At 43.5% G+C, this 19254-nt stretch overlaps 1 protein-coding gene across 1 annotated transcript; it reads right to left on the reverse strand.

The window, feature by feature from the left end:
- Window positions 1–3850: 3850 nt before the first annotated feature.
- CCT5 (chaperonin containing TCP1 subunit 5) lies at window positions 3851–19159 on the reverse strand. The gene is made up of 11 exons (XM_059694791.1): window positions 18978–19159; window positions 15987–16047; window positions 13653–13817; window positions 12246–12444; window positions 9975–10167; window positions 9743–9892; window positions 7477–7596; window positions 6645–6830; window positions 5909–6046; window positions 5209–5389; window positions 3851–4207 (listed from the first exon to the last, which is right to left on the reverse strand). The coding sequence occupies exons 1-11, from the start codon at window positions 19080–19082 to the stop codon at window positions 4080–4082; spliced, it is 1626 nt and encodes a 541-aa protein (XP_059550774.1). The 5' UTR covers window positions 19083–19159; the 3' UTR covers window positions 3851–4079.
- Between the last annotated feature and the right edge of the window lie 95 nt (window positions 19160–19254).

Raw genomic sequence — 19254 nt, forward strand, 5'->3', positions numbered from 1 at the left:
CGGTCAGTGCTAACGTCCATACAGTGAACAAGGCAAATTAACTTGGCATGGAAATACTTTCGCCCTCATAGCCCCTTGAAAGGGTCCGGGACCCCAAGGGGCCGATGGACCACTTTGAGAACCACTGTTAATACCTATAGAACAAACAACAGCACTTAGGACACAACAAACGTTGAACACTTACTATTGCTGTCAGGTTCTCCCTGCTTTTGCCGACCCTGCACATTTCCTAAGTAGCCAGCTGTCTTTGGTACCCTCTTTTCTAGTGATTTAGATGGCCCCATCTTGCAAGGGTGCCTGCAAGATCACTTGAAATGGATTAATACTTCTTCGTGCTTACAATTTAATAATTTGTTATTTAATTTCCGCCATTGCCCTCAATCCTGAACTCTCTCAGTCCTTTGGTGGTGAAAGGGCCAGTCGTCTCGGGGCCTGACCACGCTGCTGGCGGCCTCGGGCACAGACTCCCCAGCCCACGGCGGGAGCCCGGCTCAGGCTGCCACCCGCCCGCCGCCCCCGGACCGGACCCACGCGGCAGCAGCTGCGGCGGCGGGGCGGGGCGCGTGCCCTCGCCCGAGGAGATGGAGGAGGAGGCGATCGCCGACGCCCCCGGGAACGAGACGGAGGATGTGGACTTCCTGCCTGGGCTGGAACTGGTCGATCTACTGGACCCCCAGCAACCGGACTGGCCCCTGGAGCCCGGGCTCAGCTCGCCCTGGGGGGGGGCTAGGACTGCACCCTCCATCTTGCCCTGGGTCCTCCATTTTTGGGGCGGCTGCCATGTGCTCAGGAGAGTGCCTTCTTCCCGGAAGCCCAGGCCCCTGCTGGCCACGCCCAGGATTTCTTTAAACTAACCAATGACAATCAAGGGACGTGCGCGCCATAGAGATGACCCGACTCGCGCCTGGCCAATCAGCGGGGCCCACAGTCCCCTCTCCTGCCCTCACTCCACCCCCCTTTAAAACCCCCTGTCCCATCAGGCCTCTCTCTCTCTTGGCCACTGGAGCTTACCGTTACATCGGTGAGTGTGGCAGGGGAGCCAAACCCGGGTTTGAAATAGATGACTCTTTGCTTTTGCATCGGACTGACTGGCTCCCTGGGGGTCTTGGGAACTTTGAAATCTGGGCACAACAGTGGAGCTACTTCACAAGAACAGAGGAAGACACAAAAGGATTAAAGAAATTCAGTCACAGGCAACAGACTAGTCTCAGCCCTTACAGAGACGTTGTACTTTTTAAGTTTTTAAAACTGGCTTTAGAGAGAGGAAGGGATATAGAAACATGGATGAAAAACATGCATGATCGGTGGTCCCATGCTGGGGATTGACGCTCAACCATTGAGCCACACTGGCCAGCTGGGCGGCATTTGCACTTCTGAGTGTTATTAACAACCAGACTATTTGACAAACATTAAATAAATCCACCTTGGGGTCATGTTCCTTTAGTTGCTCTTGACACACATGGGATGAGATGGGGGTCATCTAAAGTACAAGGGGTGTGAAACTTGACAAGTGATTTGGGATCTGAAGATAAAGTAACGCTGCCCCTTGAAGAGGGGCTTTTAATTAAAGTCGACAGCTGTGAAACTCTCTCTCTACATGGTTTCCGATTCATAGGCCACGTACTTTCTTCTTTCAATCACAAAAAGCACCAGGGACATTTTTGAGGTTCATTTTCAGAAGGGAAGAGTGATTTAGTGGCTCTTCTCACAACCACGAACCCCTTCATGCCAGGCTCTGGTCCAGAGCAAGCTGCTCTCTGCAGGCTGGAATCAGTCCTTGTAAATCAGCTCATCAGGACTACCAGTCACTTCTCTAAGCAGGGCTATGTCTGATGAGAACTTGCTCTCAGAATAGTTGCAACCTGATGTGGTACCCAGCATGTAGTAGCACAAATTTTAGCAGTGTGACTTCACAATCCACTGTATGACGAAATACTCAATTGTCTAGTTCCATAGACATTCTAAAATTAGGAAGATATATTAGCATTTATTCTGAAATCCACAGTATAGTTGTTTAGCAAAACCACTAATGCAAAAACACAAAAACAACCAATGCATTAACAGAGAAAACACCATGACTCAATGGTTCAGACTGGTCAGTGTCCAGGTTCACAGGTGACCCTGATACTTGAGTCAGGAAGAATAATTTCCATATTTTAGGAAATTTGACAAGTCTTATCAGCAAACCCCTACCCCTGGTGGTTTTACCAGCTGGGACTTCAATTATTCTTGTCAACACAAAGATTTTAACGAAATCAAAGTAAAGCAAAGTGGGATTTACTGAAGATACACTCCAAGTAAGGAGTGGGGCATTTGAGAGAAATGGCCCTGAACTCCTGGGTTATATGCTTTAAATAAGGGATTATCTAGGTAGAGACTGTCATTTGCATTCAAGGATGATTGACAGAAAAAGGTTATGTATTTCTTCAGTGCATGCCCTTATCCATAATGCATACAGAAAAACCCACAGGTGCGTGTAAAAACGCAATACAATTTTATTATAATTAGTCCAGGACCCTAGTATGGTCCAAATGAGGTCATGTTGTTTTCCTGAGCTTGTGCCACGAACTAGCTGGTTCAGAACCTGCCTACTGGTGGTCTGCTGGCTGCTGGGCCGCCCAGAGAGGCAGTGGGAAGGCAATGTTGGTTTGAACCTTGTTCAGGACCCCAGAGCAGGCCCCACCCCAGCCGCTCATGTCTAACTTCCTGCCTAACAGTAGCACATAAGTAAACTTTATTATGATTCTCTGTAAGAAACAATACTTTAGAAAATATAGAAACATACACAAGCAAAATAGCATAGGGGATGAGAGGGGAACTTAGACCGCCTGGATTTGACCTGGCTCTACAATTTATAGGCCACGAGATGTCTAGCAAGTGATCAAATCCCACCTGTGAATAAAAGAAATGCATCTCTTTCACAGGATGAGAATTGCGACAACTGAACTCAAGTCTTCAGAACGGGCTACTGTGTGGCCTGTGGTAATGGCAGCCACTGCTGCAGTGGGCAGTGTTATCTCAGTACAGAATTAAGCCAATACCAATCTACCCATTCATGGCAATTGCCAAGGCATTTCCTCCCACTGGATCCATTTCTCCCTTTATTTTCTAGAATTCACTCTACCCTCCACTTGTTCTGCCCTGATAACTTCAAATGGGTTCTCCTTCACTGTTCTAGGTATCTGCAGGTGCTGTGCCCAAGTGGCCTTCTCCCCACACAACATGGCTTGCGTTCAGGGTGGCCAAGAACTAGAATAAAGCAATAGGGATTAAGTGAAGATTAAACTTTCAGTGCTCGTCTCATGAGCACTAATATCCTAGATTGTATCAATGTAACTTAATAGCACTTAAGATAGCCCATCATTTTGTGGTAGAAACACCCACCTATGACAGATCTCTAGTATCAAAAGATCCACCCATTGAGGTAGGTGCAGCATTTAAATACACTTAAGAGGATCAAGCCCATACTCCTCTCAATGTTAAATCTTGAGAACAATCCTAATGTTTAAGTTGTTAAAATAGTTCCTAGAGCTTATGAAAAATAACTCCTTGAATGAAGGCAATATTTGATTATAGTAAATGCTTATTAAACTTCAAGAGCAGCCCTAGCTGGTTTGGCTCAGTGGATAGAGCGTCAACCTGTGGACTGAAGGGTTCCAGGTTTGATTCTGGTCAAGGGCACAGGCCCAGGTTGCGGGCTTGATCCCCAGTAGAGGACATGCAGGAGGCAGCCAATCAATGATTCCCTCTCATCATTAATGTTTCTCTTTCTCTCCCTTCTTCTCTGAAATGAATAAAGATACATCTTAAAAGAATAACAAAACAAAACTTCAAGAGCAGAAGATAAAGGTGGTTTTTAAAGAGATCCCTTTAATATAACGAATACAAAGGCTTGTGAGAAGGTGTTGCTACAATTACACACCTTTAAACAAGTGAAACTATGGTTACCAAACAACTAGTTTTATTACAGCATCTACAGTGTCTAAAAAAGAACAAAATAAATAACCGTAGATACATAAGACACCCTTTTATTTAATCGTAGCAGTGGTGGTTGTTACTACATTTTATTTTAAAATTTTTTATTCTTCAGATTCTCCAGGCTTACGGATATCGTCAATCTTCAAAATCATTCTAACCATTTGTGTTGCAAGAGAGATCTGTTGCTTTTTGCCAATCAAGGTTTCTATGACATGTTGTTGCTTCATATCTGAAAAATACAAATAAGTTGGTTATCCTAAAATATCAGACATTTAATTTTGAAAACTTGTTTTGATTAATGAAATCAGACTAAAAGGCAGGAATTACAAATTTGGAAGCAAGTTAAATTCTGAGGAATAAATTTCATTACTGCCAAGGACATTCTAGAATTTGAACCTGGTTATTACCAGAAAGCTAGGGGTGGGGGTGGGAACAGGGGGCACCTCTCTTCAGTTTTAAGATAAAATGCTAGGTGACTAAAATGTGAAACCTTTCAGTGACATCTCACCCCACAGAGCATCCAACACTATATAACTTAGTAAACCCGAAATAAGTGAAATCTGACTGTACTTGAAGTGTAAGATAATTATAAGACCTAGAAATGGTAAATTGAAGCACAACCAAGCATTCAAATTAAAAAAAATTAAATGTCTGATAGTTGTTGCTGTTATAACATCCTTGGGCTTTGACATGAAGAGCAAAACATATCTAAACATTTCTAAGTGAAAACATAAACTGTCCAGTTCTGCACAACTCCCGACATAGCAAGCACAGCAGTACAAAAACCGGGGTGACCACTGTTTCAAGCACACGTTACACCACCTTTCAGCAAGTAAACTGTTCACGTGGCCACGGTACATCCCATTTATAAAACACCCCGTAATTTATGCGATACAAGCACAGAATAAGCTGTAAATTAAGTCAGTTTCAGGGCTGTTTTATGAAAGACCCAGAACCAAAGCACTTTGACAGACATTTGTGTAAAAAAAGCAAGAATTATTTTCTAAAAACAGATGAAATTGGAAGCTATCTCTGGTATAAATACCACATTGTAGTTGCAATCAAATCAAGTATCTGAAATTCAGGACCTGAATATCTCAAGTGTGTTTAAGTCTTACAAAAGCTGCGATAACCTCACAGTAAGCATTACATACTATATAGCCATGCAGGATGGAACTACTCAATTTAAATTAAAACACAGCCCCGCACACAGGTGTAACAACTCCTCACCGTTTGTGCCCTTGTGCATACAGTCAATCCCAAGAGCAGGGTTCTTATCCTTCACTTGTCTGGCTCGGACCTCAGACATCGTCTGGATGGGGTTCATGCCACTGTTCTCAGCAAGGGCCATGGGGATGACTTCCAGGGCATCGGCGAATGCTCGCATGGCATACTGCTCCAAGGTTGGGCACTAGAGGGTACAGGGTTATGGTAAGGGTAAGCGTGCTTGGCAAAAACACCCCCCGGAGCAATTTAGAAACATAATTACATACTATAAAAAAAAACCAAAGCATAAACAAGCAAAGAATTCTAAGCACAGGCTATCTTGACTACTTTTAATCTACCAAATATTAAAATGTCACCACAGAACAAGGATGAAGAAGGTATACATGTGAGAGAAGCCTGAGAATCAGCTCTTACTGATTTGTCTGTATTATGTAATTAACTTTGAATTTCAAATAACATTAAGTGTAGAGATTTACACAAAATAGTAGTTGGCAAGGCTGGAATGACTGCATGGAGCTGAGAAATGCTAGTTGATGGTAACTGAATTTGCCTACACAGGCATGAGAATATACTCAGATCGAACACTTATTAAACCACCAATGTTCTTGTTTACGTTCAGTCTAGCACCCGGTTGCTTTGAAGCATGGCTGCCTCACATACCAGAACCGTCTTAGTCCTTCATGAGCCCCCATGTGCATTTTACCTTATCTGCTGCTTGGCTAACTGCTAAAGCACAAGCGATTTCAGCAGCGCCTCCACCATACACCACACGATTATCACGGATGAGGTTCCGGATGACACACAAGGCATCGTGAAGGGATCGCTTTGCTTCCTCGATGATCTAGGGAAACAGTTCTGCCTAAATTAATGTGGTCTCGATTTATTCATTTTAGAGCCAAATACCTGGCACCTCTGGTTTAATGTAAGTGCTTGCTAAAAATATTCCTATCTCCCCCATTAAAACCAGCTTGGTTAAAACAAATGCAGAGAGCCTGCCGGAATATCTGTTATCAGATGGTTTCTATTTTTACTTCCTCTCCCTATAATGCAGTCAAAACACATGAAACAGGTAGCCAGTGGCTCATTCGAGGACATACAACCAAGATAAGGGGTCACACAAAACAAAACCGACAAAGAAAAACCTCATAATGTGCATCCATTATGATGCACTAAAAATCCACTGTAGGAAAATGGAGAGATCATCAAAGGTTATTTACTTAGGTTTCCTATTTCTACCCAAGGGACTGAAGAAAGGCAAATGTGCCTTGTAGAACAGACAATGGAACACGATCTTCAATAATTTAATACCACAATATGTCCTTTCTTTGAGAAAAATGATCCTGTTTTACTTATGGTAAGTGTGTCTCTGTTAATACGTTATGGGCAAAGCCAAACCATACATCAAAACTGCAAAATATGTAGAATAACTGAATTCTTACCATCTTATTTCCTCCTCTGATGAAAATGGTTACAGCTCTGGAGTTCTTACACTGCTCGATGACCAGCATCTTGTCTTTAGTTGTCCCAAACGAGATCTCTTTTACAATCCCAGCAAAGCCCAGCTTCTCAGCTGTGAGCTCTGAGAAGCGGGGAACGATCCGCCCTCCTGTTGCAATGGCAATCAACTAATTGGGGTGGGTCGGGAAGAGAAGGAAGACATGTTGGCCCACAAAAAACTTTCACAACTGGTCACAAATGAACTGAACACGACCTAGGACCTTGTTCACTAGAATTGCTGCCCCATTCTGGCTGAAAAAATTCAAGTTCAACCCCCCAAAAAACCTTGATAAATGAACAAAGCTCTGAAGAGCCGAGTGTCTTGGTTTGGTTCTGTCACCCTGCCCAGTCCCCACAGTTCTTGACTCCATCTCCTGACTGTGCCTCTGAATCAGAGCCCTGCAGAGCCGTCCCTCTGCAAACCGGGCTGCAGCGAGGACCAATGAAGCCATGTTGTCCAGGTACAGACCATGTCTAGGATGGCTGTTGGGATTCGGCTGACACAGAGTGGGTAAGACCACCCTTGAGAGCCAAATAAGATGTTCTATGGAAAGCATATGTCACAGAACACCAGAATAGATGGCACTATTAGTAAAACCATAAAAAAGATCCTAGTACTTTTCTCTCTCCCAGCCCATCCTCCTCTAACCTATAAAGCCTTAGCATGATTTGGTAATTTAAGATTAAGTGCTATCAAAGCAACCCCAAGATACATAAAGGCATTTTAAGGTCCGGCCCTAAGTTCAGATGTCTCTTTCCACAGAGCTTCCCTACCTCGATTTCAGGTCCTCCAACCCAACGAACCGCAGGCAAGTCGTTCTGAAGAAGTAGATGATTCGCTTCATCATCAAAGCCCCATTGGCAAATAGCTAGGTTAGCGCCAGTTTCTTTAATCTGAGAAAAGACATGCCACAATCATATTAAGAAAAAGTATTCTTTGTGCTTTAATGTTTGAAAAAAGGTTAAAAAAGGTGAGATGCATAGTTGGGTTAGGTGGGTAAACTGAAATAAAGCACAGAAAAGGAAACATACTACTACTTTTGGTCAGCTCCATATCCTAAATAATGAACATGTCAATGGGAACCACCTCACTTTTAAACTATGCTTTAAAAATCAGTAATTCATACTGAACTCAATTGTTATAGTGAAGCAAAATAAGAGTCAACAAAGCTAAATACCCTGATAGCTCCCAGGAAATCAAGGGTAACAGCTCTGCCCTGCCACAAAAACCTAGGAAGCAGTTTCATTCACTCGTGTGTTTCAACAGAACATTTTAGATACATACATTGCTCTGCAACTTGCTTTTCTCACCTAAGTGGGCTATCCTTTGTGGATTCATGGATAGACCTATTTAGAGACCAACAAAGATGATCCTGCTTCTAACAAGATCCTCCGCCCTTTGCAAATGGCTGATGATTCGGCCCAAGGCCACATGATTACAGCCGACTGTCCCTCCCTCCCTTAGTGATCACCTGCGATAACTGGGCCATAGCCACAGCCTCCATTTCACTTCTGTCCTCACCCAAGACTCCCAGGTCATCCACTGCACCTGGCTCTCCACCTCTCCTTCCTTCTCCAACTCTCTGGAACTCAGTGCATTAACAGAAAATTCCTTGTTGCAATTTTTCCATTACATTCTTGCTGTGAACAAACCCTGGCTGTCCCTTGCACTCCTACTCAACTGGCTATTTTTTCTTCCATGTGCTCAAAATGGAGAGGGATCCTTCTTGCTCCTCACTGCCACCCCATTTCTCTTGAGTCACTCCCTCTCATTCTTTAAAACGATAGCATCTGGCCCCCTCACTACTCCCATTATCATTTCTGGCACCTACACATCTACCAACACAGTCCATCCAACTCCTTTGGCCTCAGTTCCCATGCTTTTCCTCCACTGCATCTTGGCCAGCATTCCCATGACCACCCAGGTAAGGGACCTGTATTTACAAACTCCTGCCAGCACGCTCCAGCTCCAACCTCAGTTCTAACGTTCTCTTCACATGCCAGTGTCTGTCACAGAGCCCCTCCCACTTTCCCCTTATTCTGCACCTTAACACTTTAAGGCCCATGTCAGTCACCGGTGACTGACACTATACTTTCCATCCAGAAGACAAAACAGGCTGGGCGCTTAATGTGTTAAGAGCAAGAGCTCTGCTTTGTTCAGTTCTGTATCTCAGGGCCTGATTTAAAGTAGGCATACAGAAATATACCGCGAGGGACTAAATGAATACAATACCCACTAAAAGAAACCAAACGCAATTTTTTGCTTGCTATGATAATATCCATGTTCACCTATCTCTGAGTTCTGCTGTTTTAAACTGCCAAGGACAGAGTCCCAAAGAAGACTGCTATGCCACAGAGCACACACATGTAAAACAGTAACAACCAAAAAAAAAGAAAAGTAACAGCCAAAAGGGGAAGATACAATGGGTCCTTGACTTACGAGTGTCCCGACTAACGAGTTTTTTGAGATACCAGCTGTCTCTCAGCCGATTTTTTGCATTGAGTTGACAGAGTAATTTGAGTTAATGAGCTCGGTCTCCTAACGAATTAAACTCGTAAGTCAAGGCCCCACTGTATTTATAAAATAATGCTCTGACTTATATAAGCAAAGAGCTGGGATTTCTATGATTGCATTTGGGTTTAATTTCCAGGTACCCAGGAACTCCTTTGTCTAAGAGCTATATTTAGAGGTCTCAAGTATGTGGTAAAATTGTCTAAACTTCGAACTTATTAGTTAAATGTGTCCAAGAGAGCAAGTACAGCTCAACGTAACTGACTCTACTCTTTCTGGTACCCTAGACACATGACCATTTTAAGACAAAAATCAGACGTCTTTACCCCTTATAATTGTTCTCCTTGTGAGTATTTTAACTTTTAGAATTTAAAATGAAGAGGGGGCCTATACTGTTAATGTTATTTATAGCCACATAATAAAGTATCAAGCTAGTATAGGGTAATGCTACACACCTTTATTACCTACAATTGCCTAACTGCATCCTTCAGGAGCTGAAATGTCACTAAGAGCTATGGGGAGACTTACTTGCTTAATCATCTCTTCAAACTTCTCCTTTTCATATTTCTGAAGGGCTTTATAGTCTTCCACAGAGGTCACATCCAGCTTATGCTTCGTCTTTGGTTTTGGTGGTTCAAATGGACATGTGAGAATTGCAATCCGAGCATCTTGTACTTCCTATGGGGAAGAACAGAATCATCTGCTGGTGGCTTTAAGAATTAAAAAAAGCCTGATGAAGCTGTGAAAGGCAATGACTTACTTTTGGCATCTGTGGGTGACTGAAATCCTTGTCCACAATCACACCCTTAATAAGTTTAGTGTCCTCCAATCTCCCGCCCACTTTGCCTTCTACTTTGATGAGCTCAAAGTCAACGTCTCTGCGCTGCATATCGGCCACAGTGAGAATAGCATCCACGGCAATCTCAGCCATTTGTCGGTGACAGCTGTTAACCCTAATGAAAATATGCAAAACGAACCATTCATTTCCACTAAACAGTTACTGAAACCAAAGTAGACCATATAATGTAAGATGGTAACTCAAATACAAGCTAATATATTGCAACTCTCAAACATATTTTATAAAATGATGCTCAGAGTTTCAGAAAGGAATGCCATCAGAACCCCTACTGTCAACAGTCTGGAACAGGGACTCTTCTTTTTTTTGGGGGGGGGGGGGGGGGTAACAGGGATTCTTAACCTCGGATCCAAAGGGAACCGGAAACTTGGATGGAAAAAGAATTTACATCTTTATTTATTTATTTATTTAATATATTTTATTGATTTTCTACAGAGAGGAAGGGAGAGAGACAGAGAGTCAGAAACATCGATGAGAGAGAAACACCGATCAGCTGCCCCCTGCACATCCCCCACTGGGGATGTGCCCGCAACCCAGGTACATGCCCCTGACCGGAACCGAACCTGGGACCCCTCAGTCCGCAGGCCGACGCTCCATCCACTGAGCCAAACCGGTTTTGGCTACATCTTTATTTTCACTAACTCTAAAATTTAGTATTTCCTCCTACATGAACGTACACAAGAGACTACTGAAGTATGAAAAGAACAAAGACTTTCCTAAGACTGTTACTTTTTAAGAATACTATTAATATTTTATAAGTCTAAAACAGAATCAGAAAGAAAAGAAATCACCCAGGAAAAGCCAATCTTATCTGAATGAGGTGTAACACTTACTGGGAAGAGAATTAGTGTGGTATCCTATCTTGCAGAATTTTCTTTCTTTTTAAAAACAAAACTGTGTATCGAGCCCACAATCCGGGCATATGCCCTTGACTGGAATCAAACCTGGTACCCTTCAGTCCACAGGCAGACGCTCCACCCACTGAGCCAAACTGGCTAGGGCAAGCATGTCAAACTCGTAGCCCACAATGAGTATTTTTGCGACCCAACCAATATAACAGCGTGTAAAAAATGTTTTAATAAAAATTTTGTAACTTAATTTTTACAACATCCTGTTATACATAATTATTAATAACGGACTACGTTCGCTAATGACTGATGACTATAATCGCATTGCATTCATTTCCCTTACGCGCCTTATGTACAGGCGCACCATTTCTCTTCACCAGCACTAGCAGCGAATATTTTAGCAGCCGATTGCCACATCATTAGTCTTGTACTGACTTGTTTGATGTGCGCAACAGGAAATATTTTGCTTCCAGAGAACAAGAAAAATAGGTTTATTTGCATTACTCTTATTAATTTGTGCAGTTACTCAGTGTCTGGTAAGTTAATGCTCAAGAGAAAAATATTAATTTTTATTAAAATGTTCTATTATGTTAACGATTACTCACTTATTTCAGCCCTTTGTATTCAGCATGTCTCTTATCGAAATAAACCTACCTTTCAATGAAAATTGAGCTTTTGTTTTTTGTGACCCACATAAATTTAAACCTTGTTCATTTGGCCCATGTTAGCCTTTGAGTTTGACATGCTTGGCCTAGGGCAGTGATGGCGAACCTATGACACGCGACATTTTTTTGGTTGATTTTTCTTTGTTAAATGGCATTTAAATATATAAAATAAATATAAAAAATGTCTTTGTTTTACTATGGTTGCAAATATCAAAAAATTTCTATATGTGACATGGCACCAGAGTTAAGTTAGGGTTTTTCAAAATGCTGACACGCCAAGCTCAAAAGGTTGGCCATCACTGGCCTAGGGCCTACCTTGCAGAATTTTCCACTGCAACACTGGTTACAGGTGGGGGAATGTTACCTTTTTTTGAAAGCTTTGAAACATTTTAATAGACTGCTCAATAAATTACTTTTAATTCTGGAAAAACCACAAGGGAAATCCAGTAATTGAAATGGTATCTGAAATCTTACATCATTTAAAAAGATAACCATGAAACTATATTTTGCTTTATGTTGAATATGTCTACACCCACATTAAAAACAAAGCAAAACCAAAACAACAATAGGAACAGAAAAAAACTCATCAATATGAAGCCACCAAGGTCCTTTCCTATTGACTTTAGGGACAAACTTTGCTGCCCTTAACAGTGAGAACGTACACTTTGGAGCCCAGCGTGGTTTTCGCAGTCTGAATCAGGGGCTCAGTGTACTGCACGTCAACAAGGACGCTATCGCTGATCTCGTCCAGGTAGTCGATAGCAATGCGGGCGGCTTGCTCGTAGCCATCAGCGATCCTGATGGGGTGTATGCCGCGGTCCAGCAACTGCTCGGCTTCTTCCAACAAGGCGCCAGCCAAGACTGCAGACAAGACAATGCACAACTGGCTCAGGAAACGTTAACACTTTGCCCCGGAACTCTGAAAGTTCTAGAATGAAGCTGGAAGTATCTTAGAGGCTGAGACCATTTAATCCAGTGGTTCTCAATCTTCTGGCCCTTTAAATACAGTTCCTCATGTTGTGACCCAACCATAAAATTATTTTCGTTGCTACTTCATAACTGTAATGTTGTTACTGTTACGAATCATAATGTAAATATCTGATATGCAGGATGGTCTTAGGCGACCCCTGTGAAAGGATCGTTCGACCGTCGAAGGGGTCGAGACCCACAGGTTGAGAACCGCTGATCTAATCTATTTTAAAAAAGAGAGTTTCTTGTTTCAGTTCTAGCAATGGTCTAACTGGTCTCCCATTATAGATGGATGTTCAACTATCAATGATGTAAAGAATGTAACTAGAGAATGTAATGTGGAAACATTTTTATAAAGGGAAAAACACTTGTGTTTCCTGGGCCAGGGATGTCCATTCTGTGAAATTCATGCACTCTAAGCACATGTAGAACAGTATCTGATACCCAATTAAGATTTCTGAATAAATAAATTAAAATTCTATGTGCAGAAAAGGTAACATTAAAAACACCTCTTTAATCTTCCCCAAGTTTTTAACATTTCAGAACTTCAGAAAAAAATGCGAGAACAGTAAAATGAACACTACTTATTAATAACATTTTGTGACACACATTTGTTTTCTCTGTACAGGCACTCTTTTCCTGTTCAACTCCGAGAAGTGTTGAAACCATAGCATGTCACTCCCAAGTGTTTGAACACACAACTAGGGACCAGGGCATTTTCTACATCAATGCAATGTACCTGTCACTCAGGAAATTTAACACTGAAAAAAATAAAATAAAATACTATGCTGTGACACATAATTCCCCCAAATTTCCCAACATCCATCACGGCTTAAATAAAATCTGGCATCTGATCAAGTTTTATGCATTACAGTTGGTTGCCATTTCTCTTTAATCCAACTACCATCCCCCTCTTGTTCTTTCATGATACTGATTAGTTTTGGAAAGTCTGGGACACTTGTTTTGTAGGGTGTCCTTCAACTTGAATTTGTTCATCTCCTCATAATTTGATTCAAAGTAAACATTCTGGATAGGCATGTTAGCCATGTGATTCTAAATAACACCTCTTAAATGAGAAAAGATATTTTGCCCTTTCTTACCAACCACTCCGGTGGTTCCGTCTCCAATTTCATCATCCTGTGATTTGGCCAGTTCAACCATCAACTTGGCAATCTGGTGATCAACATCCATCATACTCAAAATGGTGGCACCATCGTTAGTTACAGTCACATCACCATCTTTATCCACCATCATTTTATCGAGCCCTAAAAAGACAGGTGTGTTTAGATGGCTTTGGGGGAAGAGGGAATGCAGCCTATAAAGAACAAGTCTTGACCCAGGTCCTATCTAGGAATTTATCATAAATATTCAACATACATAAAGACATTTTAGATCGGCCAATACAAAATAAAGCGTTGCAAGCAATCTAAAACCAGAGATTTAGGCAGAAAAATTATGAAGCATCACTAAATGTAGTATCACAAAAGATGACAGCTTTGATTTGTAATCCTGTAGGACCCCACACACTGTGCAGGAGAAGTCAACGGCCCACTCCGGCATCTTCCCCCCTCATTCTTTTTTTTTTTAATCCTCACCCAAGAATATTTTTTCCATCGATCCTAACAATAATATGTCAACTCAAAAACAATAGCCTACCAACTAGAAGCATTCAATATACATCTTAGTCTTCAAGGAGATGCCAAGAAGTGCAGTAACTACAAGAACACTGCTCTAATTTCCCACACAAGAAAAGTCATCCTCAAGGTGATGTAGCAAAGGCTTCTACCCTATATGGAGCCTGAAAAGCTGGGTGTCCAGCTGGATTCAGAAAACAAGCATTTGAGATCCAATTGTGAGCATTCGCTGAATACTGGCGTGCTCCAAAGAATTGCAGAAGGTTACTCTATGCTCTATAGACTAAGTAAAGCCTTGATTATGTGGATCATGAAAAGCCATGGGTCATTCTGAAAGAAATGGGCATGCCTCAGCACTCGATTATCTGGTATTATGATCAGGAAGCCGCTGTCAGGACAGAATGTGGAGAGAGAGATGGTTTCCTATGGGCAAAGGTGTCAGAGGCAAAGGCAAAGGCATTTTACCTCCCTATATGTTTAATTTGCAGGCAGAACTGAGCTAGATTTAGAGGGAGGACTGAAAATTGGTGGAAGAAATATTGTTAACTTAAGATATGCAAATGACACCATCTTACTGGCAGAAAGTGCCAAAGCAGGGCTGCATCTGAACATCCAGAAGACAAAAATCATGACCAGAGAAGAAACGTACAACTTTAACAGACAATGAAGACATTGGGGTCCTGCAGGATTACAAGTCAAAGCTGCCATCTTTTGCTGCCATTATATGGTGTTAAATGAAACAGAAAAAAGCAAACATTCAAGTTACATATCATTTTAATAGTTCAGCAGGGGTCCTCAAACTTTCTAAACAGGGGGCCAGTTCACTGTCCTTCAGACCGTTGGAGGGCCGGACTATAGTTTTAAAAAAAAACACAAAACTATGAACAAATTCCTATGCACACTGCACATATCTTATTTTGAAGTAAAAAAACAAATGTTTTCGGCGGGCCGCATGTGGCCCGCAGGCCGTAATTTGAGGACCCCTGGTTCAAAGCATACAACCGGTGATAAAATTGTTAAAGATTTTGCTTATCTTGGCAAATTAAGCCTGAAATAGACCACTGGAGGCAAAAGGGCAAAGCTGCAGCTGTCCTACTATGGGCATGTCATCAGAAAGCAGATTTCTTTGGAAAAGATAATAATGCTGGGTAAAATAGAAGGCAGCAGGAAAAAAGAAAGACCGAACATGAGGTGGGCAGACTCCATAAAAGAAGCCACAGGCACGAGTCTCTAGGAGCCAAGCAGGGCAGGCGAGGACAGGACACTGTGTACATGACTCTATTCATAGGGTCGCTAGGGGTCAGAGCTGACTCAAGTGCATGTAACACATGCACATGATTTGGAAAAGGGTAATAAAATAATGTTATGTGGAAAAAAAAAAAATCAGACCTAAAACGGTACATGCATGACTATCACCATGTTTAGAGTATGAAATACACCAAGAGTTTGGCTGTATTAGGGGTGTAGGACAGCCTCCTCCATTCCCCTCTTCTGTCAAGTGGTTTTATTGTTTAGTTTCTGATTTAAAAGTTTTGTTATGCCGAACCGGTTTGGCTCAGTGGATAGAGCGTCGGCCTGCGGACTGAGGGGTCCCGGGTTCGATTCCGGTCAAGGGCATGTACCTTGGTTGCGGGCACATCCCCAGTAGGGGGCATGCAGGAGGCAGCTGATCGATCTCTCTCATCGATGTTTCTAACTCTCTATCCCTCTCCCTTCTTCTCTGTAAAAACTCAATAAAATATATTTAAAAATAAATAAATAAATAAAAGTTTTGTTAAACTCAGAATGTTAGTCTCTTACCATTTGGTCCAAGTGATGTTCTCATTGTATTTGCTACAGCCTTTGCTGCCATTATATGAGACTAAATGAAACAGAAAAAAAGCAAATATTCAAGTTACATATGATTTTAATAGTTCAAAGCATACAGCTGATGACTGATCATAAGAACACTTCGCAATGCTAACTTCATGTGAGTCTAGCCATAAACATACAGCACATGATGGTTTACTGCAGAAACACTCTTCTCTCAAATGGTCTAGCCAACATACAAGCTATACAAGAAGAGTCATCCTTGCTGTTACCTGCCAAGGGTATCAATACTGAAAAATGGAAGCTTAAAATCACCCATTCCTATTTCCACACATAATTAGGTCCACTGTCCCTCCATGTCTGGTTTCCTTTCTATTCTTGCTGTTGTAACCAAACCCAGATCCATAGCACCCTACAGAAATCCAGGGTCTCTATCTCACCTTCTTTCCTGCAGATTCATCCTACGTCCACCTAAGCCATCCATTTCTCTGTCAGTCCCCAAACCTTAAACGCCCTCTGCCCCAACATGCAGGTCTAAAAGCTTCAGCGTTTCAGAGCCTCCCCACTACCAAATCTGAGACCTAGTTTCCTTCCAGTGAGGACTGTCTATGCCTGTTCCCCCAAACATGTCCCCTGACTCCTGGACTATGGCCTTCTCACTAGCTACCAAAAACCTGACCAATTTTTAAAGCAATTCAAATGCACATGGTTCTGTGAGGTCTTCCTTCCTTGGTTACCCCATCTGGCCGATAACAAGACACAAAGTTCATTAGATTTGTGAAAATGTAATTCTTACAAATATACTTTGACTTATCCTATATAATAAAAGGCTTATATGCAAATTGTCCCTACGGGGGAGGGCTCAACATGTGCTGACCATCGGGGTTGCGCTGGCAGTGGGCAGCAGTGGAGGCACTGCCAGCCCCGATGAGTGGGACCATGGCGGGATGGTGGAGCAGGAGAGCGGATGGTGCCAGACCAAGGCGGGTGCGAAGGGAGGCCCCAGCTGGCAGCCGCTAGGGACCCTACCCGTGCACGAATTTCATGCACTAGGCCTCTAGTGTGTCTATATAATGGAATTTTTAAAGGATAATAATTGTAGGGAGGTAGTCCCCAAAGCAGGGGAGATTTCATTCCCCAGGAAACATGTGGCAATCCCTGAAGACATTTTTGAATGTCAAAACTGGGGAAGGGGCCTGGCTGGTGTGGTTCAGTGGTTGAGCATCGACCTATGAACAGGAGGTCACAGTTCAATTGTCGGTCAGGGCACATGCCTGGGTTGTAGGCTTGATCCCTAGGGAGGTGTGCAAGAGGCAGATGATCAATGATTCTCTCTCATCACTGATGTTTCTATCTCTCCCTTCCTCTCTGAAATAAAAATATATTTTTTAAAAAATGGGGAGGAGGCTATTACTGGCAGTAGGTAGAGAGAGGTCAGCCAGGGATGATGCTAAACATCCCGCAAAGGACCGTTCCCACCACAACAAATAACCTGGCCCCAAATGTTGCAGTGCCAAGGCTGAGAACCCAAGTCTGGACCCCTGGTTTTGGAGTTAGACAGAAGTGGGCTTCAACCAGGGCCCTGTACTTCACTAGCTCTGTGACCTTCAGCAATTACTTAACTGCTATTTCCAATTCTATAAAATAACACCTTTCTCAGAGTGTGAGGATGACATGAAATAATGAACTTAAGCACAGGGGCAGATTGATCAAACACTGTGGTCACTCCTGAGGTTATCCCATTGAATTCTCGTTCTCTGCTTGACAGAGGCGTCTTACCCGCACCGAGAAGAGGTTCAGAGAGGCGGTGTAACTTGTCCTAAGGCAAACCAACAGCCTGTGGAAGAACTGTACTGTTTCTTAACAAAGCAAAAGCCCACCACATTCCGTGAACAGGGACACCCCAGACCCGGTGGCGAGGACACGCTGACGTCTACACGTGGATTACTTCCCTTTACAAGAATCTCTACAGTCAGTGCCCTCTCAAGGCTCCCCTTTTCTCTGCACTTGCAATGTCTGCTCAGGTGACCCGCGCTCACCTGGACTCCTGCGAAGGAGTATTTGACTCCCCTGGCCTCCCTCACTCCCTTCAGTCCGGCCCAAACTCGACTTCCCCAGGTAGAGTTCCACTCAAGTTCTGCCGCTGCTCAGAACCCTTCCTCCCCACGGGGTAACAGTGGGGCGTGCAAGGGCCCCCATCTTTGGAAACGAGTGTAACTTAAAAGTGGATTGTGCGCTCTCCCCCTACAGCGCCATGCCCTTTCCTGCCCAGGTCTTTGCTTTAACTTGCTCCCCTTTTCCAAAATGCTGGCTCAATGTCATTTAAAACATGACTCCATGGCTGGTCAGAAGCCACCTCTATCAAACCCTCCAACTTGTATCTGCATCCCTACAGGAACTGGTGAGCCTGCTCACACACCGCCTTGTATGTTGGTTCCTGGTGTCCATTTCCAACTATTAAGGTAGCATTTTCTTCCTTAAAGGTCTACTACATTGAAATTTTTTACGACACTGCCTGCAGAAAAACGCCATGCATAAAAATAATAATAATAAAAAAACTGAAATGCTTTGTAAATGACTGCGTCTTTAGGGCCGTTGCAGGCACACTGGCGGAAGATGAGGCCTCAGGGTCTGAGAATATGTCCAGGTGACCAGAGAACACTTTCTCTGCATCTTACGACGAAAAAAAACACGGGGCCGCCAGGCCGCTGGGTGGAAGGGACCAGCGAGACGCGGGCACCCCGCCGGGAATCTAGAGGTGCCCCACCCAGCTCGGAAAGGCGCCTGCAGCTCCCCCTAACCCCTAAGACCTACACGGCCTCCCTCAAATCCTAGGAGCGGGGTGCGGGGCTGCACACGAGAGGGATCCCCTCGGCCTTTCCCCGAAGCACATGGCAGACAGCTCCTCGGCTGGCGCAGGCGCAGAGACCAGGGTTCGGCCACTTCCTTCATCCCAGCGTCCGTGTGTCCCGGTCCCGTTACCTTGAGAGCCTCCAGTCCCATAAGACGAGTCTTGCGGTCCTGATCCTTGATGATGAGGAAAGGGCGCCCATATTCATCGAAGGCGAGAGTCCCGAAGGACGCCATGGTTCTGCAGCTGGGGCGACTTCCCCACAACCGGCGGAGACCACTCCGGAACCCAGAACGCACCTTCCGCTCGCGGGCGGGCTCAACAGCTCGCGCATGCGCAGAGCGGCCCGCGTGAGACTTATTTTTCACTTGAGACTAGTTTCATGCCAGACAGTACTTTCTGGAACCG

This window comes from Myotis daubentonii, chromosome 4 (genome assembly GCF_963259705.1).
Source record: "Myotis daubentonii chromosome 4, mMyoDau2.1, whole genome shotgun sequence".
Classification (NCBI taxonomy): Eukaryota; Metazoa; Chordata; class Mammalia; order Chiroptera; family Vespertilionidae; genus Myotis; species Myotis daubentonii.

Coding starts and splice junctions, on each gene's coding strand:
- CCT5 (XM_059694791.1), bottom strand. CDS start 19,082: ATGGCGTCCTTCGGGACTCTCGCCTTCGATGAATATGGGCGCCCTTTC. Junction 6,047..6,644: donor TCAGAGGAGGAAATAAGATG/GTAAGAATTCAG, acceptor CTGTTTCCCTAG/ATCATCGAGGAAGCAAAGCG. Junction 5,390..5,908: donor TTAGCCAAGCAGCAGATAAG/GTAAAATGCACA, acceptor TGTACCCTCTAG/TGCCCAACCTTGGAGCAGTA.